The following is a 24656-nucleotide window of genomic DNA, read 5'->3' on the forward strand; positions in this document are numbered from 1 at the left end:
CCCCATGAGAAGTGAGATGGGCAAAGTCAGAGCCAAAGTACTGACATTTATTCCAAAAATAGCTGGCACTTGTTACCAACCCAGGATGCATCTTCTAGTCTATATTAATTCACTTCATTGCAGTTTCTCCATTATTGTTTCCATTGACAACAGAGCCAGATCCAGCTGGATGTGAAAATTAGATACACGGATCACTTAATCACTCCATTTTGAAATGCCGTTATACAAATACCACAGCTGATACGCACGTACAAATATCACAGTACTGGGTACTGGATAACACTGTTTTGGAGAGGATTATTCTTCTAAGTTTGACCCCAGCTTTGATTTAGTCTTGGTTATGTTTTGGCATATACTCACACAATTTCCTCTCTTACCTGTGCGGTACATACTTGCTTAACTCAATAATTTGTTACGTGAAGTACAGAGGGTTTGGGGTGGGGTGGGGGTGGGGGGGGGTGTTGTTGTTTGGTTGGTTGGTTTTGGGTGTTCTGGGTTTTCCTTAGAAGAATGGAGCAGTCTTGTCATACTGTAGAAAGACCATCTCTAAAATTAAGCCTTCAGTGAAATGCTTTACTCTTTTTACTTCTAGTTAAATAAAAAAACTCAGCCTTACTCCTCCTGCACCTTCAAGCCCCCTAACAACTCAACCTTTCTGCATTAAAGAACTCAGCCTTAAACAGATATTGCATCCTCCCCTGTTTTTCATGATCACAAGGAACAGAAACATTCGATCCTTTTGCAGTTCTTCCAGGCCTTTCCATTATGCCAATCACCTGCTATATAAAGCTCCCATAATCAACGCCTTTCAAAGACAAAAGGAAAATCCTTATTGGCATTCTACAATAAGCTTAGGTAAGAACTGCTTATGGATTTATAAAAGACAATGCTAGCCAGTCACTCCATGCCCCCTCTTTCAGAGCCACTGTAATTAGCACTGTGCCTACTTATTAGTCAATTAGCTCCCACATCTTTCCATCAACAAAGGTACATTAAAAAAAGGTCCACTGATTCCAAGAATCATACGATCCCTTTCATTTCTTTTTGAAGGCTTAGTAAAAGAGATCATTTAGCACTTAACATAGCAAGACTCAAATCCTTAGATTACCTAGGTGGTAAAGTTTGCATAATAGCAAGAATTAAACAAATACAATAAGGAGGCCCCTTCAAACAGTAATGAACTCCAGCAGATTTGTGGGTGATCCTGATAGCTAAAGCCCTTCTATATAGAATTATCTCCAATGCTCCCAGGATGCCCTTTTCGGGTCAACCCTCCTTGGCTCCTGCAGCACAGTACCTACAAGCAAAGCAACAGGTGAAGAAACAGTCTCATAAAGAAAGGATCTAAACACCAGGTGAGAAATTCTCCCTTGAGCTCTGTATTCTGTGACTAGCTGGTGTAAAGACAGTGGGACTTAAAGAGTGCCTGTTCAGAGCAACTATTATTGCTCCATGCACAGCTTTCCCAAATCTTTACTGTTTCGCTAGCCATCTTATCTAGGCAAAGAGACTTAAAAAAAACCCACCAGTATCTTCAAACTAAACAAACACTGCACATTTTGCAACATGTTTTTATGTCCTGTCTGGGTCAACACTAGATCAAACTGACCTAAGCTCAAAAAAACTCAAACAAACCCCCAAAAAACAAGAGAGAGAAAATGAGCCCATCTTTCCAAATTCCTGGCTAGCACTGTGTGAGCGTGTGTGTCAGTCACACACAAATTCCAAGTGTGCATTCCGAAAGCTACAGAACAAACCCACCACATTGCCTATGACAGATGGGGCAGGGAACTGATGAACAGCAAGGACTGAGCACTCCCGTGGATAAGCAGTACAACAACCAAAAATGGAAACAAACAAGAACTTTTCCACCATGAGCTGCTGCAGTGGAGGACCGCTAGTAGTCTGAACACTCACTGCTCAGCACCTGTCAGTTACTCTTGGACTGAAGCCGCCCACATGTAAAAGAGCCTTCCAGGAGTACCAGCAGTACCATAGCAGGCCACAGCCAACAACTTCACTCGCTCAGAATCTGATCTTTGAAGACATTGAAACTTCATGGCCTTTATCATTCAAAGACTTGCCTGATCCTGTTTCCTCCTCAAATGCTTTTTTTTTTTTCCCTGTTGTCCCAAGAACCTCACTCTCCTGGTGCTCTGCAGAATTTGACTCATCACATTCACATGGCTGCAGTACACTAAAAGCAGAATATTACCTGGTTCAGGCCTTTCTACCCCTCTTCATTTCAGTAGTTCTCCAACATCCAACTCTGAAAAAAGTGTATTATTTGGACAAATTCCCTCACTGGTTTCAATCTGTCAAGGTGGTTTTCAAAGGAAAAAAATATCTATTGCTGCTCATAAAAAGTATGTGGAAATTGGATTTTTGATGCCTCCAAACATCTGACTACCTGAAGATATTTTCCAAGAGGTTTACACAAAGCAACAAATGTACCAAATTACATGTGATTATTTTGTTTTGTTGCTTGGTTTTTATCTGGTTTGGGGGTGGGGGAGCTGGAAGATTTTAACAGTTCACCCCTCAAAAACAGCTACCTGTCACTACATAATTGTAGAAACGGGCAGATGTTTCAGTCACTTGTCATGACTGAACTCCATGCATGCTGAACTTTCAAATGCAAGGGGTCTGGACTGTACCCAGGAACAATATTTGTTTGTGGAGTTCCTATGCAGTAAGAACCCTGGGCTAGAAAGGGAAAATCCTCTAGCAACATGGTGCATATACTTAATAAAGACAAAATATTAATGGAAGACTGAAACAAGTGGGCAAACTGGTAATTCAGACTGACAAAGAGTTGGCAGCAGGGAAAGGAAAAGATAACATGAACACAGGTAAACAATCTACTACAGGCATGGATGTGATTTATGAGGTTAAGGGGTATTTTTATAATTTACTACATTACCTAATACAGAATCTCATTAATGGCACTTTTAATACTTTGCAAAATCCTAGCAGGTTGTTCCAAGTTCAGAGCAATGACTTGTTTTTAAAGTGAGTACACTTTGTAGGTGACTGCCTCCTAAAGGCCAAATGTGTTTCGTCAATTCTTAATGTCTGTGGAAATACACCACAAAAGCAGGTAGGTTCTTTATCAAATCAGAAACATACTATGATGCTAATTGCCAAATCATTTGTAAGACTGAAAACTGCTCTATCCACTAAGTCTCACCACATAAAAAAACGTTTTAATAACTAAAACAAATTAATTACACTGCAAAAGACTGCAATGTATTTAAGATTCTTATGCAAACACTGTCCTAGTTCCTTTCCAACAAACCATTCAGCAGATTCCTCATACAACCAAACAGATCTCAGCACATCTGACTTTGTCATCATCACCACAGAGCGGCCAGTACTGAGGCTAGCTGCTTTTTTTCCCTTCTTCCTCATATGTTCTCCCACTCATAATGCAACATTCCAAACACTAGTTTAAGAGCACTGACTATCACCCCTGCAACTTACTATTAAAAAAAAAACCCAAAACAGCCCATGTGAAGCCAATTGAATTCAGCTGCAGACAGAAAGCAACAGGAGAAAAATCTGCCACTGCTATGATACCAGACGTAGGAACCAACATGGCCCAGTAAATCATTACACTATTAACAACCATTCCAAAGCACTCCCTACCTGGATCAAGTCGACACTGGCAGCATCAGATCACTTTTATGTTTGGATCTGAGTCTGTCTGAGGGTGCCCCCAAACAACCTCTTCCACTAGCAAAAGGTCATCATCTTCTTCCCCTACAGCTATACAGATGAAACATATTGGCTGCTTACCCTGTAGATCTCCTCAAGCAACAGTTTAGCACAATTCTGGCCAAGTTCCTCAGGAAAAACAGCTTTTCCCTGGCCCTGAGGGTTTGAGGCTAGTTCAGCACTGAGAATAGTACCGTTGATGGTTTCTGCAGTAAGGCACAAGCCAAAACCTGGTGATCTGAAAGAAAGGGAAAAGTGTATATGATTTAAAGACAAGAACCAAGCAATGAGCCAAGAACTACTCCCAGCCAACCTCCTCCTCAAGTCACAAACAGCTCCTGTCATAGGACAATACTGGGAATCTGGACTTGCTGACAAATTTCCTGTTCTGTACGTTTGATTCGCCCCACAAAAAAACTTTAACAACAGGATTTAAAAGTTGAACCCTGTACCAGTTGCCCCAAATCCACTGTGCCGGCTATTCCTAGCAGAAACTCTTTAAAAATGAAAAAAAGGAGAAAAAAAGAACCCCACCCCCCAAAAAAACCCAAACCCATAACAAAAAAAACAAACACCACCAAACCCAAAGCCCTAGCAAAAACCCCCCACCATTTAAACATCAGAAATACTCTTCTCTACTAAAAAAACAAACCACTATCCTTTCTATTTATTTAATTCACATTTGATAAGCATTTCAAAGGTATCCGGAGTTTCTTCTCTGTGACATTCAAAACCAAAACTTTCTTTAGGATTGAGCTCTTTCCTGGAAGCTTCAATATTTAGCAAGATTAGACTGCAGCCATGGCACCAAGAAGGAGAACAAAAAAAGGAAAGTTTGATCCACATTACTTTTATTTCTAATAGCTTCTTTTCACTTTCAGTTCATTACCATTCAAATCATTACAACCAGATAAGAATTCTGAACGTATGACTTGAAGGAAGAAACAACTTCCCCCTATTTTACTTAGACCGTAAGATTCCTACAAAATGCTATTGTGAGAGTTAAGAAAAACTTTTGCTCCAGGGAAGTCACAAACGGCAGAGTACAGCTTGCTGAGAAAGCAGAAAGTTGCAAGAATAGGAAAAATAAAAAAAAAACAGTCCTCTTATTTATAGGCTCTGGAACAGCTAGCCGTTCAAAATAAGGTTAACTTAAACATACTCCACATAGAGCATCTTCCACAGTTCTGCACTCCTGCTGCCTCCACCACCCAAAATTTTAAATTAAAATAGTCCTACTGACCCAAAATGGAATGTCACCAACATCAAACCACAAAACCAAGCCCCAAACTCCAATACAAATAAACTCTGCCAGTGCCAGAAAAACAACAGTTCCTCCAGAGGCATTTCAGTAGGGCAGGAACAGAAAGGTATCAGTGGTTCCCACCCATATTTAACTGCCTGCACTTGCTGAGCAGCACAAAAGGTATGTTAAAGATGCTTTTCTTCTCCTTTCCTGTAAGAAAGAGATCTAAACAGCAAGATAAGCACAGTATCAAAGATGTTATTCTTTGGACAAGTATCCTTCAATACCTATATCCCCTGGCAGATTTTGTTAAGTGTTAGATAGCGGCAGATCTCAAAACAGAGATACATTCTAGATGGCAGAAGACACTCAATGTATTTCCTCAAGCTTTTGGCACTGTGGAAGGGGTATAGTTCAACACTTTATATTCTGAAATCAGGACTTGGTTTGCACTGGATGCAGATGGGCTGGACTAGTCTTTGCAGGTCTTAATCATCACCAGAAGCAGCACTAGAATAGAGGCATACTGTGTTCTTTCCTTATCCTGTTAAGATACACACACAAGTACTGGGAACCAAGTAATCAAAAAAGCTTTGCCAAAGTGGCACATTGTTAGCATCAGATATACTGCAATCGTACTGCTGCCACAAGAAGAGAAGAATGAAAAACGTGAGTCCCATAAAACTAGGACTGAAGCCCAGAGCCTGGCCAATAAGAAAGAGGCAATATCCAATAATGTGGGAGGCTAGGAAGGGATCAGAATACCTAATTGCCTCCCTTCTAGAACCTGGACTTTTTCAGGAATGTCAATCAGAATATGATACCCTAATTTTGCCAGGAGAAAGCCTAATTCCCAACAACTCCGATTAGTGCAAGGTCTGTGGGCAATTATCAGGTTATAGCTGATGTTCATGCAGTGGTACCTAATCCTTACACCTTTTGTTGAATGTGGTTCCAGAGACTAACATATATTTTACTGTATTAGATTTAAAAGATGCCTTCTTTGGCAATCCATTGAGTGAACAGAATCAGATGCAGTTTGCCTTCCTATGTGAGAACCCAAAGACGGGGAGAAAAATCAGTTTTGCTGGACTGTGCTACCACAGAGATTCAAGAACAGGCCTACACTATTTGGTAATGTTCTAGCAAAAGAGATGGAACAATGGCAAGGTAACCAATGGAGCATTACGTTGGTGCAATACGTAGATAATATCTTAATCGGGGTGGAGGGGAAAGATGACTGTCTGAAAGCCACTGTTGATTTACTGAACGTTTTGGCTCTAGCTGGAGATTGGGTGTCCAAGGGAAAGGCACAGACAGTACCAGAATGAGCCCAGTATTTGGGATACGGAGTTCCTAGAAGCCAGAGAGAACTGAGGACGGAACAAGAAGCAGCAATCTGTAGAATCATGGTTCCAAGGTCAAACAAGAATTGAGGGGGTTTCTTGGAATGGCTGGCTGGTGTAGAATATGGATTCTAAATTAGGGAACGATAGCAAAACCCTTACATTCAGCTATTAAAGGCCCAGGTATTCTCCTTGAATGGACACCAGAATGCCAAAAGGGTTTTGATGAGGACAGGGAAGAATTAATGTGGGCCCCAGCCCCAGGCTTACCAGATCTAAGTAAACCTTTCAACTTCACATGCACGACAGGCAACACATGGCCTTGGGAGCACTTGCCCGTTCCCCTGGGGTCTGGAAAATGCCAGTGGCCTATTTTTCACAACAGCTGGATGAGGTAAGTAAAGGCTGGCCACTGTGTTTGCGAGCAGTAGCAGCTACATCTGTGCTAATCAAAGAAGCTCACAAACTCACCCTGGGTCAGCCCATCACAGCATTGGTCCCACATACTGTGACAGCACTACTGGAACATAAAGGACATCACTGGATTTCTCCCAGCCGGTTAGATAAATAACAAGCCTTACTGTCTGAGCAGGATGACACAACTCTACAATGTTATCTTCAAATCCTGCTACCTTATTATCTATAGCTGAACAAAAAAGTTTTCTGACACGGCTACAACTGAACAAATTTGCACCAGTAGGGCAGACCTGAAGGATCAACCCTTGGAGGACAGAGATGTAGAATTACACACTGATGGCAGCAGTTCTGTGCAGGAAGGAGCAAGAAAGGCTGCGTATGCTGTAATGATCACTGATGAAGAAACTGAAACACAGCCTTTGCCCTGAAACACTCTGGCCCAAAAGGCAGAGCTGATAGCTCTTCCCTGAGCTTTAAGCATTAGACGTAGTCAGAGAATCAATATATATACAGACTCCAAATACGCATTTAGAGTGGTGTGCACTCATGGAGCCACCTTGAAGGAGAAAGGGCTGCTGAGCTCCCATTAGGTATGGATGTGAGATTTTGGATCTCTTGCAAGCAGTATTGGAACCAAAATAAGCAGAGGGTCAAGGGAATATAATTCAAGGCAATTGCAAGGCAGATTCATCAGCAAAAAAGGCAGCCTTACAGAAGAGATCCAAGGAGCATTAATACCTGCAAGGAATTTGGAGATAGAACTGCCCCAGTATTCAGAAAAAAGACAATTAACAGGCTGAAATATTACACTGCAGTAAAAACAAAGAAAGGTGGTGGGTGATGCCAACCCACCAAGTCCTAGTCACTCCCCACTTAATGAACTCTATCCTTGCTAACCTGCATAAAGAAACTCATATGGGAGCAGAGGCAATGGTCAATAGTGTTAAACAATATGCAACAGGACCAAAAATACAGACACTGGTGGACATTATTACTAGGAAATACCTCTTTTGTTGTGAAAATAATAAAAAAATTAAGCAAAGGCCAGCACGTGGCAACCTAAAAAGGGGAATCACTCCTGGAGAACATTGGCAAATAGATTTTTACAAGTTGCCCAATCACAACAGGCATAAATACCTTCTTGCTCTGGCTGATACCTTTTCAGGCTGGCCAGAAGCTGTCCTGCGTCAGAACAGTCGGGCAAGGGAGGTAGTTTAGGTATTGTTAAAAGAAGTAATTCACCGATTTAGAATACCAGATGTACTATCATCAGATAATGGACCCCATTTTATTGCTGATACAGTGCAAGAAATACGCAAGTTCCTTCAGATTAAATGGGAACTGCATACATCCTGGAGACCTCGGTCAAATGGGAAAGTAAAAAGAATGAACAAAACTCTCAAATCACAAATTGCTAAAGAGACCCATTTGAAGTGGGTGAAGGTATTAACAATAGCATTAATGAGAATCAGAATTACTCCTAGAAGTATAGAAAGATTAAGCCATCTTGAGACCCTTTACGGGAAACCATACCCAGTTAATTCTGTTTTGGGGAAAAGGTGACCAGATGTGTGTAACAGGAAGTAGTTATATAATTTATATGGTATCTCTTTCTAAGGTATTGTCACCCCTGCACAGGTATCTAAAGAAACAAGGACCACTGCCTGTAGATACTACCGCACATGGATTCAAACCTGGAGATTCTGTCTACGTTCTAATTTGGAAAAAAGAGCCATTAGAAGAAACCTGGAAGGGACCATACACCGTTCTTGCAACTACCCCTACAGTGATAAAGACCAATGGAATGAAGTCTTGGATACATTACACAAGAGTGAAGAAAGAACCTCCAAAAAAAAAGTGGACTGTTAGGCCTGCAGGAGATTTGAAACTGATATTTTCAAAAGGATTTTAATATCAAGTATCCTGTAAATTTAATCCATAAAAATTGCCTGATACTCTGAATATACCTACAGAGAATTAAACTGTCCTCAAGGACAGTTTACCTTTTAAGATTATTAATTTTACAGCTAATTGTATTTTTGTTCATTTAGAAGAGTAGATTATTACTCAAAATGTTAGCATTCCTAACAACGTAGTATCAATTTGACATTACTAACATGAAAATTATAAGGCTATTGTGCATGGAAAAGCCCATACCCCCTCCCCATCCCAACTCTTTTGGTTACTAGAGGAAACCAAATGTATATAAAAGGATGACAGGGGGATATTAAAGGGTATTTGATCTTTCTTTCACAGACTTTGCCTTCACTACACTGGTATCTGCATTAAAACGCCACTTTCCTGATGATACACCAGTTACCCATTTCCATCAGGGTTAAAACACACTGGATGTGACAGCACAGCAGCATCAGAAAGCCACACGCACCAGCAGTGCAAAAAGGGATTGAGCTCCTTTTCCCATGCCATTATTTATCCCTCTGCAAGGGCTATCCTTGCAAGTAGTAAATTCAATGCTGCCACCCCAATTTGACTTTTTCACTTTAAACATGCATAAAAACCAAAATATCATCCCAAAATCTCAGAAAAGTTTTCACAATTCTGATCACTGTTAAGAGTCTGGATCCACAATGATGTCTAGCTATGCATTCCATCCCCGTTATCTTACTGTTGTCAACATGAAATTAATCTCTTCTTCTAGTGAAGTTAGGTTAGTCACATCTCTGTAGCTCTGTATTGATGGCTGTGCCCTGGAAGGAGAACTACAAGCCTGGTGCGGGGAACATTCTGCCCCAGGAGGTGCCAACAGCCAGCCGGCTGCAACAAGGACAAGAAGTCGGCAGAATGGAACTGTAACTAGGGGAAAGGCAAAGGCGGCCGGGGGAGACTGTGACCACTGACTCAATTCAGGACTACAAGACCCACCCCCCAACTCCCTCGGATGTGTAGTGAATTAAAAATACACTGTAACTTTAAACTGAAGTGTGAGATATACAGACCAATAGAAAGCTACAGTGAAAAACTAATTACCAATAAATAGTATCTTTTAAGCAAAGATTCAAAAATATGTATGTATAACTGGACTGTATAAATATTATTCTTGTTCTTCTGAGTTTTTGGCTTGCTTTGTGTAATACCACCTAGCTCCCAGCTTTGCACAAATCTGTAATAAAGAAATAACTCTACTCTCTGTGTCAACTGGCTCCTGCACACCAGGTGAATGATTCCACTTTTTGGGGAACATGACAGCTTACTAACCTGGGATATTAAATATGGTGAAGGACTGGAAAAGAAGAAAAATACTTAAAAAGAATGAGTCAATGAGTTTTAGATTTGTTTAACTTTGAAACCTAATCAGTTTTACTTAAGGTAGTAATTCAAAAAGCAGCAACAGTGAAAGAAAATGTTCATGCTTGGATTTGAGCATACAGACAGAAGACAAAAATTAGTTACCCAAACCTCCTTCAATCTCAATGAAAAGTGGTAAGAGGCCAACAAAGTTGACAGATTATCGGTACAATTGTCTGACGTACATCCACCACTTCTGTGTTCTGCTGGTGAACAAAATCTGTGGAAGTAAATGAATGTCTCTATTTTCCAGTCCTCGCTGGACACTCCTTCAGCTATTTATGTAAAGCAGAGGACAACCCATACAGCTCAGTTTCTGAAACAGTTTTGTCCCTACTACCTTTTCCATCAGAAGGTGTACAGTCAAGTTTCAACGCTGGTTTTCACAACATACCATGGCACCTCTCATCTTAATCTCATTTCAGAGGAACAGGTTTAAAACTGAGGAGAGCTCAAGTTGTCTTTAGTGGCAGTAACATATTACATTTTTTGTTTAAGAAAACACACAAGTTTTATCCTTGCACCAAGAGTAAAACAAACTTATCTAGTTAATAATTCCATTTTTTTCCCTGTGAGGAATATTTATTTCAAGTCAGCAAAATATAAGATTATGGTCTAATACTCAGTTTTATTGTATTTAATTACAGATCAGAATACCCTAGCAGATGAACAAATACAGAATTACATTTCTGTTCCCTGTGACTAGTGGATACTCACTTTCCAGAGCTGACCCCTTTCATATGATCCGTGTAGATATAAATGTCTGGTAGGAATTTATTCAGGATACTCCTTGCAGATTCCACCATTCTGTTTGCCATCTGTGGTGACACTCTGACAGAGTATCTACATTTCTGAGCTAAGGAATTCATTGTGGTCACAAAAGAAATTTAAACCAGAGACTGACAAAAGTGGCCAAGAGGTTCCATGCTATTTTGGAAAATGTGGGTTTGTCCTATACAACCATTCATGAGTACTGGTCCATTTTCCTGTACTTAGAGAAGTATGTGTGTATAAGTGCTTTCTACAGTCTTTTCACTGGTATACCTTGAAGCGAGGTAGACAGAACATGTGCAGAACAGCTTATTATGACTAGGTAAATATCTATTTAAAAACGCACTTCAATAATTCTAAACTGCTCTTCTGTCATCCTGTGCTTTCTTGTGATGGAAGAAGTCCTGCATGCTCTGCTCTTCATATACTATCAAAAGACAGTGATGGGTGAAGTTTCTCTGAATTATCAGCAAGAAATTCTGTCTTCCCATTTCTATCAAACAGAAATTGGGTAGGTAAAATGTTTTAACAAAAAAAAAAAAAGAAATTAATTTGAAAATAATAATGATGAAAAAAATATTTGCTCTTTCCAAGTATTTGGCAGTGCTGTGAGGCTATCAAGTTCACTGGTCCTCTAGTCACTCAACATCTGAAGGTAATAGTTCCAGGGAAGAGGAAATTACCACCTTCCTGCTTACCCCAACCCACCTTCTTGCAGAACACAAGAGACGAACTCACTTTCTGCCTTTTTACTCAGGTGCTGCTTCGGTGGTATTCCCAACAGATCTTCCAATGTACACTGTACTCCAAATTCCACCGCGATTATAATTCAGACTCGGGCTCTGCACATTTAACAACCCATCTGCACCTACATGCACACAGCAATGAAGCAAACCTCCCAGCTAGCAGAAAGGAATTTCCTCTTCTACAATTTTCTATTGCATTCTCTTGTGGAGTAGGTAAACCAAAGGCTTTAAGATCTTAAGGGCAAACCCAGTAAATAATAATCAGAAAAGTGATTGTTCTGCATGGCTGGTACACTCAGTGTTTTGGATGACTGTAAAAGATTGCTGCAACACAAACTCCTCAGCTGTGAAGGAAGCTGATTTGCCCAGGTGAATCTTGAAGGGACAAAACCCCCACATAAAAGACCTAACAACTTATCCTTCCTGATGTTTTGTTTTCTGCTGGCTTGAAGGACCACTTAATGGCTAAACTGAGACTGCCTCTCACCAGGCTTACTAAAGGCAAACCTTCATCCCTGAGAAAAAAAAACACAGAAAAACCTAATGAAAAGTGGAATTTCAAAAACCTGTAGTTGACATACATTGACCAAATCCAGTCAAAGTGGCCCAGAATGGTGCTGTGTACTAACACAGATTTAGAAAGATGGCACTAAAGCCGTGATCATTGCTTCCTCCTTCACACAGAAACAGGATAGCGCCACTTATTACAGAGGTGGACAGGGGCACAGAGAAATTACTCACTTCATGGAAAGACCATGACAAACACCAGCAAAAGCACAAAGAGCTGCCTTGTTTTCATTCTACAGCATATGCACTCAGTAAAATTGCTCTCACTTGGCAATGCTGTACTCATCCAAATGCTGCAACTGGAAACAGAGGTCAAAGTGTCCTGTTCTCACACACAATTATGATGGTATGCCGTAAAGTAAAAGGAGAACAGGCTGCTAGTCTGCACCCCTGGCAGGAAAACTGTTCCCATTCCTGCTTTCCTTTTGGGTAATCAAAGCCAGATCATGTTTGGGACTCTCATAATCACAAATTAAACTACAAATTGGCCAATGCTCAAGAGAGCAGGACCTCATGAAATACAACATTTAGTATCTTACTTGTAAGGTACCTGCTTTCTTCCTACAGTGACAGCAGATTCATGACAGATACCATAAAAAAAACCACAAGAAAAAAAAAAAAGTAAAAATCCCCACCAACAAAAACGTTAACTAGATGTGCAGTTCCGTTTGCAAAAGTGAGTACTTCACAACACTATTTTGTGCTTTTTGTGCAGAAATACAACTTCCACCACTTCCATCTCCAATGGTACTACTGAAGGTGAAGAGCTAACAAACTTATTTTCATTAACACAACAAAAAGCTCAGTTCACATGCCTGCAGTGAGGTGTAAACTGAACTAAGATTTAAGCTCCCATCTGACATCCTGCTGGACTCATTAACAGCCAAGATGCTACCTATGCCATGTATAACAAAACTGCATTTGTAATTACTGGATTTACACACAGGTAAGATCCCTTTTGGTGCTGCTACATTATGTCATGGAAGGTGTTTTAATGTTTTCTTGCTATTGGAAATATTTTAAATAGTAGTGTTCAGTTTTTAATCTATTTACTTATCTACTAATAGCTTTTCGAACAGCAGTGTTGTGAGCACAGCAGTTTTGAGAAATGGTCCTAAAACCTAGTTGTGTGATCCTCGTGTCACCCCGTATTACCTGGACACATGCTCAGCAACATGGGTGTACTTCTGTAATTTCAAGTTGGGACACTTTTTTTTAAAGGCAAATTTGTTTAAAAGAAGAAAAAACAAACAGATAAAGGATACGCAGTTCCTCTGATGCGCTTGATTTTGCCAGGGTCTGTGAACTGAATAGGCTGCAAGACCTTTTTCACTGGGCAAGCAAACAGTATCTCTCCACCCCCTTTGGGAGGCATTCCTCTCCGGTTGATCTAGAAACAATAACGGAGGGACAAAAGCAGGTTAGTAAAGAGCACAATGAATGTATTTACATGCTCAAAAGTGACAGCATTTATTTCACATATAATAAAATGTTATCAGTAGGGGTGTTACCTGAACACAGGTGAGAGAGACATCCTAAAGACAGAAACCGATTTTGCACCAAACCTATAAGCAAAAATTGATTTCTTTTTCCCTCCTTTCTTTCAAGTACAGTAGGACATGGCTTCTCACTAGACAACAAAACAAAAAAACCCAAAAAAAAACCAAACCCCACCACCTTTTCCAGGAAGGCAGCCTCGCCTTAAGACTGTTCAACTCCAACGGTACAGTCTGTACCTCACTGCTGAAGGATGTCTGGAAGTGTTTGATGCCTAGTATATACATGGGGGACCAGACCAGTCCCACAAAAAGGCCTGGCCAGCCCAACCCTGTCCCACCACCCCAGCCAACATCCACGAGGATGGGGATGGTACATGGGCCTGTGGGTGGGTCTGGCTCAGGGGGTCCACGGCTGAGCCGGGCCGGGCTGTGGAGACTGTCCCTGCCACAGGGTTGCTGGAGCAGGGGCTGACAGCCCCAGGGCCACAGGCAGGGTGGAGGGAGGCACCTGCACGGCGCTTGGCAGAGCAAGCGAAGACTGGCAGTGCAGCTAGGGCCTTCAAGTGTTTCAAATGAGCACTCTTTAACTTTGAAAAGCTATAGTTTCTTCCTCCAGCCTAGAAAAAAAAAGAAATCTATTCTACATCCAGACTTACTGGGCCTGTGAAAAGTTAGTCTTTCTAACTTTCTTTCCTGTATTTTCCATACTGGAAGCAAGCCTCAATCACCCAAACACGGATCCAGCTCCTCTATCGGTGAAGGAGGCAAAAGATTTTACTATCACTCCCTAAGCCTAAGCACAGGGCAGGAAGAGCAAGCGGAAAGAAAAAGAAATTCAATTAACTGAAGAGGAACAAGAAAGCAAAAATGTTTCTTAGTTTGTGGAGATCTAGGAGACTAGGAAAAGTCACTACTTTCTCCTTACCCTTTCTAGCCATAGCCTTTGCATGTCTCTTACGATAACTTCAATCACTGTGTGGCTGGTGTGCCAAAACACGTCAAGAACAAAAGGCAGTTTTATAAACGTGCGTAGCTACAACTGGGTATCTGCTAGAGACAGACACCAGCAGCAAGCACATGGCCCTGTGAAGCAGTGCAAAAGTATCATTTCAGCATGTGCTAGAAAAGAAAGCAACAAATTGTCTTACCTTGATTTCCAGACTTTCACCATCAATTCCAAACTTCTTCAGTAGGGGTAGAGCTGTTGCCTTAAGGACATCTACCTATAGAACACAGAATTAAAAGCAGACTCTTTACTGGAAGTTACTTAAGTGACTAATTTAAAAAAAGGCTCCTCCATACTAGGTATTCTGTGGGAAGACATAACGATGTAAAAGAAACATTTGGCTACTCTTAGGCCACCACAGTGTCTCACTACTCAAAAAATTTGCTAGAACAAATTACTGGCAGATGGAATTTCCTATCCTGGATTTCTTCCTCGGCCTGATTTTTACTTCTATTATGGTTCAGCTAAACCATTTGTTTCTCTGGACACAGCTATTAAAAAAATTAGAATCTTCTGTCACTGCTAAAAAATTCCTACAGCTAAGTAAATGATGATTACAATAACCTTTGCATTTTGGAGCAGACCCTTGATGTGGCAAGAAGAACCTCACCCTTCTGTCAAGAGCTTCATGTTTCTGAAAAACTTCTAGGTTAACATCTGTGGAAATACTTAGAAGATTGAACTGGGTGACACATCACCCGTGTCCTCCCTTTGAGGCAGATCCTTGTCAGATCCAGGTCTGAACAGGTTTTTCCTTGCCATTGCTCCTCCTAATTGCTGACCCAAGACAACAGTGACTGTCATCATCTTCCCCTGTTGAAACTTCAGTAGTATCGCCAAAGGTGACAAAAAATATTTAGCAGTGCAAAAGCACACACAGTTACCCAAGACAGGCAGCTTGGGAGAGACAGGACCAGAACAGCATGACCAAAGCGGAACTAAATTCAGGTGAAGGAAACCGGCATGTGGTAGACAGCAGCTGAGGAGGCAGGAAAAAAAGCACCTTCCTTCCCCTGCCTTCAGCCAGGAACCACAATTCCCGAGTCTCATTCTCCCTGTTTTGCATAGAATGTGAGCCACTGAGGAAGTACTAGCACATACGTCAAATACAAACTGTGAACAACCTGTTAAAGAGCTACCTGAGTAGCTACGAGTGCAACTCTCATTCTTTAAATCCTGCTGGCCAACAAACTTTGTCCTTTACAGGGAGGCATTTGCTGTTGGTTTTAATGGTATTATCAATATTTGAACATTTTCATTAAAAAAACCCTGTTAAGTCAAATATTATTTTTTTTATATTTATATATTCTATATTTTTTACAGCCAGGCTACCTTAATTCAGCCCCTCAGTAGTATTCATTAATCACACAAAACTGACTTTTAGAGCAAAAACCTTTACTAACATGCATGTGCACATACCCAGACACAGGTGAATACCACCAGCAGAAGTTCCAACAAGCTGATGTGGTTCACATTAAAGTCACACAATATTTATCCTTTCTTATGAAACAAAATATACCAGTAAAAAAAAAAAGAGCTTCTCTGTGTAGCTTAGGAACTCCCTTTTCTGCCTCCACTTCCACTTTTGCAATTCTTTGGACTGAAGTCTGTAACTCTGGAGAAAGCATGTTACACCAGCACTAGGAAGCTGCATCAACTTTGAGTCTGGTTCGTCTGTTCCCAAAAATGTCAAGCCTTGCCATAGTTTTTAGTCCCCAACTTCCAGGCACAATACTTACCAGGTACCAGACAGACATATAGTAAGAGACTGCCTGTTCCAGATTTGCAGCCTCAATAGAGAAGGTAATAAGCAGTATTTGAAGAAGTGGAAAAGATTGCTTTGCTTAGCAGACAAATGGGATGTCAGGCAGGGGAGGTTAAGTACTTCACTGGAAATCACAAGATGGTAGCAGAACTGAGACTTAACACCATATTTTCCAGTCTCTTGCCAATACTCAGTCATAAAACCATCCTTCAGCTCCCCTTGAAGGCCAGTTATTCCATTCCCAGAGCAAAGAACACAACACCAAGTTGTACTAAAGCAAATGCATCATACAACTGAGGGCATACCTTACCACAAATGCCAGCAACTTCCTAAATACCATAGACGTTGCTTGCTTGCTTACGAACTAACATAAATACAAACCTCCTTCCTTTAAGGAAATCTACAATGATTAAACAACAAAAAAAGTAACTTCTAGCGGTTTGCAGAATCCTTTAGATAGTCCAAAGCTGCAAAAACCCAGACACAGACCCTACAACAAATGGCTGCCTAGGAAAGAGGCAGGTGCTACCTGGCCTGCATAGGCATTAGCACTGCACAGAACAGCATTTATCCCTGCCATACATACAGTACTATGTTCTGGGGACAAGGACCTAGACTTGGGAAGGGAAGAGTGAAACAAGAGTTCAGCAAATTGGGGCGGGCAGGGAGAGACAGAAAAGTTAGTAGGAAAACCTGCTTGTTTAGAGACACCTGCTGATTTTTTATTAACATTGCAGATTGATTATTGCTCCCAAGCCAAAATTCACATGTGAGTCTCATGGCAGCATCAAAATTATTTCAGTTGAAAGCCCCACAGCACAGCTGTAAAAAAAAAATTAACACTTGCAAACCCAAACATTAAGAACCATTACTCTAAAATCAGCTATGTGTCTGTCAGACCAACAACACGCAGAGAAGGAAAGCAAAATAAGAGCTATTATTTGTGTGCCACCTCCATTCCCTTCAAAAAGGCACTTTGCAAAGATACCCACTGCATACATGCTCTCTATACAGAGAAGCTTGAAACTACCTCAACATTGTATGCTAGACTCACAAGCTACATGGTCAGGTCTCATCAGTGTGCAGAAAAACATAATGCAAATGCAGGCTGCCAGTGAACAGTTCAGGTTAGTATTCCAAAGTCACATCTCTTCCTGACAAGCACGATCAAAGCAGAACCTTTCTTACTCATTTAGGATGTGTCACACACTATTATCACCACAGTCCAACCTGGAGCAAGTGCACATTACCCTGTATTTCAGTGGCCACAGTATTCTCTCAGAATGGTCCCAGCTGTCAAAGAGCTTTCCACTGCACCCCACTGAAGGACTATTACGTATATAAAAAAATGCTAGCATAACGACATACTATTTATACTCCAGGAAGTCTGCCCGACCCATGCCTCACTGAACTCAGCTGGTCTTTTCTTCCACAACCCATCCTCTAGAAATCACCCTTCCTCTTGCCTTGACCATTTCCATTCTCCCCACAGCAGACCTGCCATGTTCCCCTTTGTCCTCCTGACAAGGGGCTCTCTGGCAAAGAACAATCTCAAACCCACAACACAAAAATCACATCCAACAGGTATTTTTGAGGCTGTGTAAAAGCTGAGAGTTCAGTGCTGAAAGTGCATTTCAGAAAGCCCGGTGAGTCAGCCCACATGCTTACTGCTACGACAAGGGAAAGGTTTGCCTTCTCTGGCTGCACACGCATTCCTGCTACTTGGCTTATGGACGCCTCCACCAGAAAATGCTGGGGTACAGCTCTCTGCCATTTTGCCAGTCAGTTGAACTGGCTTAGAGGAGGCTCTGATAAGTGTCCAGCGTGCTGGAGTACACAGGACTGTGCAGCTGAAAGCAGGAGGTATGGAAGGAGGATGGGCAGGACTACCTTCTTTCAAGCACAAACGGTGTGCTATAGGATCATGTGTGTGTATGCAAATACGTATTTTCACACACACATATGTGGATTTGTACATTTATCTGCAGATGTTGAATGCACTCATGCAAGGCTACATCCCACAGAGTTCATCCAACATAAAAGACACATGTTTACAACACATGGTATCCCTTTTACAAAGAAAAACAATAAAAAGACTCCACAGCAAATGAGCAGGCCTTGCCTATTGTACCTACTAAGTTGAGATGGGGAGGTTCTTATGTGCACATCAGCAAGGAAAACTCCTTGCCCATTTTAAACTACCCACAATATATTTACACTGGTTTGCCTTTCCCCCTTCTCCTTGGAAAGCCAGAAAGTGTACGGATTGACAGACAAATCTAAGCATCCCTTTTTGGGCAAGCACAGGAAACAAATGTTCACCCAGTTTCTAAACACCTTCTGCCTACTGAAAAATAAAAGCTCAGAACAATTTAAAACCAAATTTCTACTTGAGCACATAATAATCACTTAGGGTAGCACTTAAACTTGTGCTTTTAGTCTCAGCAGAGCTACATGCTATACATGCTTTATCTTGTAAAATTAATTGAAGTAGTTTATTAGTGTGCACCAGGCTTAATGTTTACTCAGGCAAGTTAAACAGACAGAAACCAGGTTTAGGAATTGGTATTCAGTTATCATCACTTAAAAAATTACTACACAAGTTAAGTCACAGTAATTAGAGTTGTGCTTCTACAGCACAATGAATTTAAGGTGTAACTCCTTAGTTGCACATCTGCATTTTATTTACACTTAAGTGTCAGTTATGGTGATTCAGCTGATGTACACCAACACCCATCTGTGTCTAAGCTTCAGTCAGTACAAGCCCTCTTCCGAGCACAAACTAACGGGCTCAAATTCTTGCACCTGTTTCAACTAAAATTTTTTCATCTTTACTGGTTCATATGGCTGATGCCTGAAAAGGGGTAATTCCCAGAATCAAGTCAGTTGCTTAGATGAGTGTCCAAACTTACTGCAAAGCAATGTTAAGATTGGACTGTCTTCATCTCCAAATTGTTCAAGAATTTCTGCACTGTGATTGAAAACATGCAATCAACCAAAAGAGACTTCTTTGATTCTTACTACTTGCCATCGTACTTTTAAGTACTTTTAATCATGGCCACTGAAAGGTTAGCATAACATGCTTCCCATTTTACTTGTTTTTTGGGGTTTTTTTGACAGTTCTGTGTATAACCCACTTGAACCATGCTTTGACTCATGTCCACACATGAGAGAACAAGTTTTCTAAATTACAAGAGAAGCAGTTGACAAGCCGTAAATACCAGCAGGACTCAAAGGTTCATGTAATATCTGCACTTATAATTCATAGCATTTGTATTAATTCAAACTGGTTAAGTTTTCAGATGACAATGGTTCCTTAACCTACTCAGGCACTTTCCAGTCACCATTCAAAAGGTAAACAGTGGTGCTGCCCTCCAAAAGCCGTTATGTTTGGGGCGGGGAGGAAAAAAAACAACAAACCCACAACAAACCAACCAGCATAACCACTAACCATTATTTCAGCGTTTTAATCCCGTGTTATCCATAGCTCATTTTTGTAAAAACACTGTTAAAACAAAGGACTGTAAATGAGCAGTAACATAAGGCAAGCATTTCATAGTCATCTGATCTACCAAACCTTCTACTATTTTACTGAGGAATAAGTTATTACAAATTTTTGCTACTGTAATTTTGTAATTCTCATGTGACTTCTATTTCTAACATCTTCCAACAGAAAAGAAAGATTCCTTCCTTGTCACACTCAAATCTTGAATTCAATTTCCCTTTCTTACAGTAAAGACTTATGTGGGGAAGGAGAAACAACTCATCTAATTTCATAGAGAACAGAAGAAGCAAACCAGTGGCAGGGCCTGACACTGCATTTAAAGGGAGTTTCCAGGGAAGAAGACAGAAGTAGTACAAAACTTGAAGCCAAAAGGTAGATTATAAACTGCAGTTTAGAGTGTGGTGCAGAAAGGGAACAGTTTAGCAGATGCTTATTTTGTTCAGAGAGTTTTCTGACATGCAGTAACATTGGATATTTCTGGATGTGAGAGATGATAAAAATGCAACACGTTTTAGACACTTCTTCCTAATATTTTGGGTTTATTTAAATAACCCTCCTCTGGTACTTAAATCTTACTACTTACCGAAGGATCTACTTGATCATTTGTTACTCCCCTCAGGACAATCTTCAATGGATGTTTCATGAAAGGTGCCAAGCAGAGCAGACCTTCCAAACAGTAGCCAATACTACGACTGGGACTGCAGTCATGTTCCAACGAGCCTCCGTAGAGAAGACCAGGCTGATAATACAAGGTAGTACCTGCGGAAGATGCCAGGGGACCAAACCAAATGAGAGTGCTTTCAGCATACTGCCCATTACTACAACATAAAGACACTTCGCAATGATGTATACAGGCAAACTGGAGGCAGAAGAATTTACGGTAGCATTTCCAGCATGCCATTTCCATGTCTGCAGTAATAAATAAAAACACATATGAGTGGCTGGCTGGCTGTCTTGCACATAATTTCTCCTCCTTTCCCCTTCTCTCCAAAATAAAGGATCTCTTAGCAATCTCCAAAATGCTGATACAAGGAATTATCGTCCTCCACAGCAGCTAATCTTCACCAGACCATTGCGTCATTGTTGTCTGGACATATCTGGTGGTAGTTCATCTGCTTTACTGACCAACCATAACCATTTGGGGAAAAAAAAAAAAAAAAAGGACAAGAACCAGATGCGATTTTCATGTGGGGTGTTTCTTGCTCAAACCAACCTCTTTTCTGAGCATGACTAGGCAAGCAGTCCTGTTCAGAAATTTGCCTTTGTAGAAGACCAACTTTGCCTTCTACAAAAAAGCACTGTGGCTCAATGGGACCTTCCCCCACCACAAAATCCTGCATACCAACAAAATACTAACTCCAACTCTTGAGCAATACAGTTTCCTCAACTCTCTGCATTATGGTGAGGCACTGCTCTTCTTGCATGCAATCAGTTACTACAAAACTTCTCAGCAAATGATATCTGAACACCTATCTCCATCAAGCCAAAACTGTGACTTTATAGCAGCAACTGGTAGAGCCCAGAAGACCAGAACAGAGGAAGAAGAGAAAAGAGACCTCACCTGTTTGGTTTATTTCAATCCGAGAGCCATTGGTCACTTTGTCAATCAGGCGAATAAAACTTGCTTCAAAATCTAAGGGGAAGAACAGCAACAGAATTTTAACGTTCCTTTAATTTTTCCCCTGGAAAAAAATACAAAACTTCAACACCATATTCATACATTTTCCCTTTCCTGCCTTTCAAGACAGTAGGGCTACCTTCACTCTCCAACCTGTGTCATTCTACCACACAAGAAAAGGCAATTCACTATAAAAAAACCAGAGATGTTAAATTGAGCCTACAGGCATCTCAAATCAGTCAAGATGCCCCCAGATGTGACCCCTGGGTTAGCCAGACTCCTCTCCCCAGCACACAGTGAGTGAGTGATACAAGTTGACAATTCTGACCACAGTGACCTGAAGGATCACTCAAGCCCAGGATAATACCTTTGACAACTTACACTTTGCTCAGTATGAAGCAAAACATACAAATCCTAGCCAAAAAGGCCCTTTATATTTAAGCATGACAAGCTAGTAATGGCTTCCCATTATCCTCTGTAAAGGTCTTCATTAAAAGAAGGGGACATTCAAATGTGAAGTGCTGCTGCTGCACAGCTGTCCACAAACACAATTAGCTATCCACAGACTTTCAAATTTTACATTTCCAAAACTATCATTGACACTGCTCAGTTCCTATTGTTTGTGTGTACTCTTGCTCAGAGACAAGGGAAAAGACAAGTGTATCTAACACCACCCTCTGCCAACCCAACCCAACAAAAAAACAACAACAAAAAACCTAACCAAAAAAAAAAAATAATAATATGCTAGTATTCTAGCATTCAGGTATCCCAAGATGGTACTGACTCAGTATCAAGGAAAATATGTGAACATATGCAGAGTTCAAAACCCAGGTAGTTTTAAGGACAAACCACCTGTGTAACAGTTGGTAAGCTGCAGCGCTTCCTTAACAATAACTGTGTGTTACTTCTTCAACAGTAATCAGATTTTTCTTTCCATGTAAGCTTCCAGGAAGCAATAAATATATAAACTGAAGGGCTACCTATTGTTAGATGGTTGATGCCCCAGTCACACAATGCTGGTTCTGCTCTCTGTTATAATCCCTAAACTTAAAAGTTTCTAATACAGGACAGGGACCTCTTCCAGTGCAAGAGTGCATCCTTGCAAATAAACATTTCCCTCTAGGAGAACAAACCTGTAGAACATTTTCATTGCAAATGTTCCAGTCATGAAAAGCAGTGAGAACTGCATGTTTAATCACCAACAGAGATAAGTGTTTGTTGTTGTTACTTTTCTGTTACAGTCACAGTCTACATTTTAACCCCTACTTGAAAAAGGTACTTCAAACACCTTTTAAAAAAAAGCCAAGACAAAAGCTACAAACTTCACCACCAATAATCATCCCGTGGTGGTAATAAATACTTTGGGTCATGGTAAGTATCAAGTCAAGTCGACAAGAATGTTTTTACAGTTTCAGAGGAGAATTTCTAGCTATATACTGAAGCTCCCTCAGAAGGAGAGCAGCATCTGTGCTGGTCCCGCTCCCGCCCTGTTCTGAACTTCACACCTCGCCCTGAAAGTAACTGAAGACCACAGTGATGTTTCTTCCTCAGTCCCCATCCTCTCGCCTCTGCTCCATTTACTCTGGGCGCCATAGGTCCCGCTTGGGAACGGCGCGGGTGCCCCTGGGCAAGGCTTCCCGCAGAGGACCCGCACGCTGGGAGCCTGCGGAAAGGGGCCGCAGAAGGAGCTCACGTCGTTCACTTTCACCGCGGCTCGGGCGAGACACCGATGAACCTCAAGGCACAGAAGCTGACCCACCGCGCCCGCGGGAACCCGCGCTCCCGGGACGGGGCGGCCGGAGCTGCCAGTCCGCTCCCGCAGCCGCCGGGGCTCGCAGCGCCGCCCGCCCGCAGCCCGGCCAGCGGGTGCGTGCCCGGCACCCCTCGGCCCCCCGCTCCCCCACCCGCACGCCCCGGGGCGCCGCGGAGCGAACCGAGCAGTGCCGGCAAGGGGGCGGGGACCGGGGCAGCCCCGCCCGGCGGCGGGGACGGGCTGGCACACACGCCGGTCCCCGGTGCGCCCCGCTGCCGGCCGGCCGGCGGGGGTGACCCAGCGCGGGGGCACCGCTGCGGGGCCGAGCGGGCACCGCTCCCCCGCCGGCTCCGCGCCTGAGCGACGAGCGGGAGCCCGGCGGGCTGGGGACGCGCTCCTCGCTTCGGCCTGTCACCGCCCCGCGCCGCTCCCACGCCTCTCCCACGCCGCCGGCCGCGCCGCCCACGTGTGCCAGCCCGACCGGCGGCCCGCCGCCCGCACCGGCTGTGCGGTTGCCCCGGGGAGACGGCTGCTCCACGGGGGTACCGGCATGCAGTCGGGACCCCCGCATCCCTGACAGGACCCGTCGGGAAGCGTCTGGGGCTGCCCCCGCTCCCCGTGCGAGACCGCCCCTGCCCTGCCCGGCAGCAGCCCCCGGCACGGCCGCCGCCGGGGCTCCGCCTCCCCCCACCCCTGACCTCTCTCCCCCCCCCCCCCCCCGCCGATGCCGGTGCCCCCTCGCTCACCGCGGAGGCCGGGGTCCTCCTCCCTGGTGCGGATCTTGCGGATTTTCAGTGGCCGCCCGCTGAGCGTGGCCAGCACCAGCCGCTGCCGCAGGAAGTTGCAGCCCGCGTAGCTGAGGCACTGCGCCTGGCCGGCCACGCTTCCCGCCATGCCGCCGCCGCCCCGCCGCGCCCACGTGGTTGGGAACAGGAAGCGCGGCGACAGCGGCGGGGTCAAGGGGCAGGGGGCGGGGCAGGGGGCGGGGCGGGGCGGGGCGGGGCGGGGCGGGGCAGGGCGGCGGGCGGGCGGCGCTGGGGTGCTGCTCCGCGGCGTGTCCAGCCGGCCCGGTGCTGCCCGTCCGCCGCCTTGGCCCGTTACCGTGGGCTGTGGTAGGGGAAAGTGAGCGGAGAGGCGAGTGTGCCCAGCCTCCGGGCCTGCCGTTGCCCCACGGCCGTGGCAGCGCCCGGCTGTCCCTAAAGGAGAGGCTGAGCGAAGCTTTCCTTCTGCATTTTAAAAGAAATATGGATTTACAGGAGTGGTGTGACAGTGCCAACTGCTAGGCCACTCTCGTGTACACAGAAGTTTCATAGAATAGAATCAAATATTTCAGTTGGAAGGGACTTAAAACTGTCACCTAGCCCAGCTGCCTGGCCGCTTCAGGGCTGACCAGG

The 24656-nt window shown here is 43.0% G+C and overlaps 1 protein-coding gene across 1 annotated transcript in view; it reads right to left on the bottom strand.

The window, feature by feature from the left end:
* The window catches only part of RCL1 (RNA terminal phosphate cyclase like 1), a 32633-nt gene extending 8436 nt beyond the window's left edge, over positions 1-24197 (bottom strand). The window contains exons 1-7 of the mRNA XM_056324740.1: positions 24009-24197; positions 21453-21524; positions 20475-20650; positions 14764-14838; positions 13382-13506; positions 10750-10875; positions 3799-3955 (exon numbers count right to left, since the gene is read on the bottom strand). Coding sequence (XP_056180715.1) covers positions 3799-3955; positions 10750-10875; positions 13382-13506; positions 14764-14838; positions 20475-20650; positions 21453-21524; positions 24009-24156 — 879 coding nt within the window. The 5' untranslated portion in view covers positions 24157-24197. The remainder of the gene's footprint in view (positions 1-3798; positions 3956-10749; positions 10876-13381; positions 13507-14763; positions 14839-20474; positions 20651-21452; positions 21525-24008) is intronic.
* Positions 24198-24656: the final 459 nt, after the last annotated feature.

The sequence above is a fragment of the Falco biarmicus genome, chromosome Z, assembly GCF_023638135.1.
Source record: "Falco biarmicus isolate bFalBia1 chromosome Z, bFalBia1.pri, whole genome shotgun sequence".
In the NCBI taxonomy this organism is placed as follows: domain Eukaryota; kingdom Metazoa; phylum Chordata; class Aves; order Falconiformes; family Falconidae; genus Falco; species Falco biarmicus.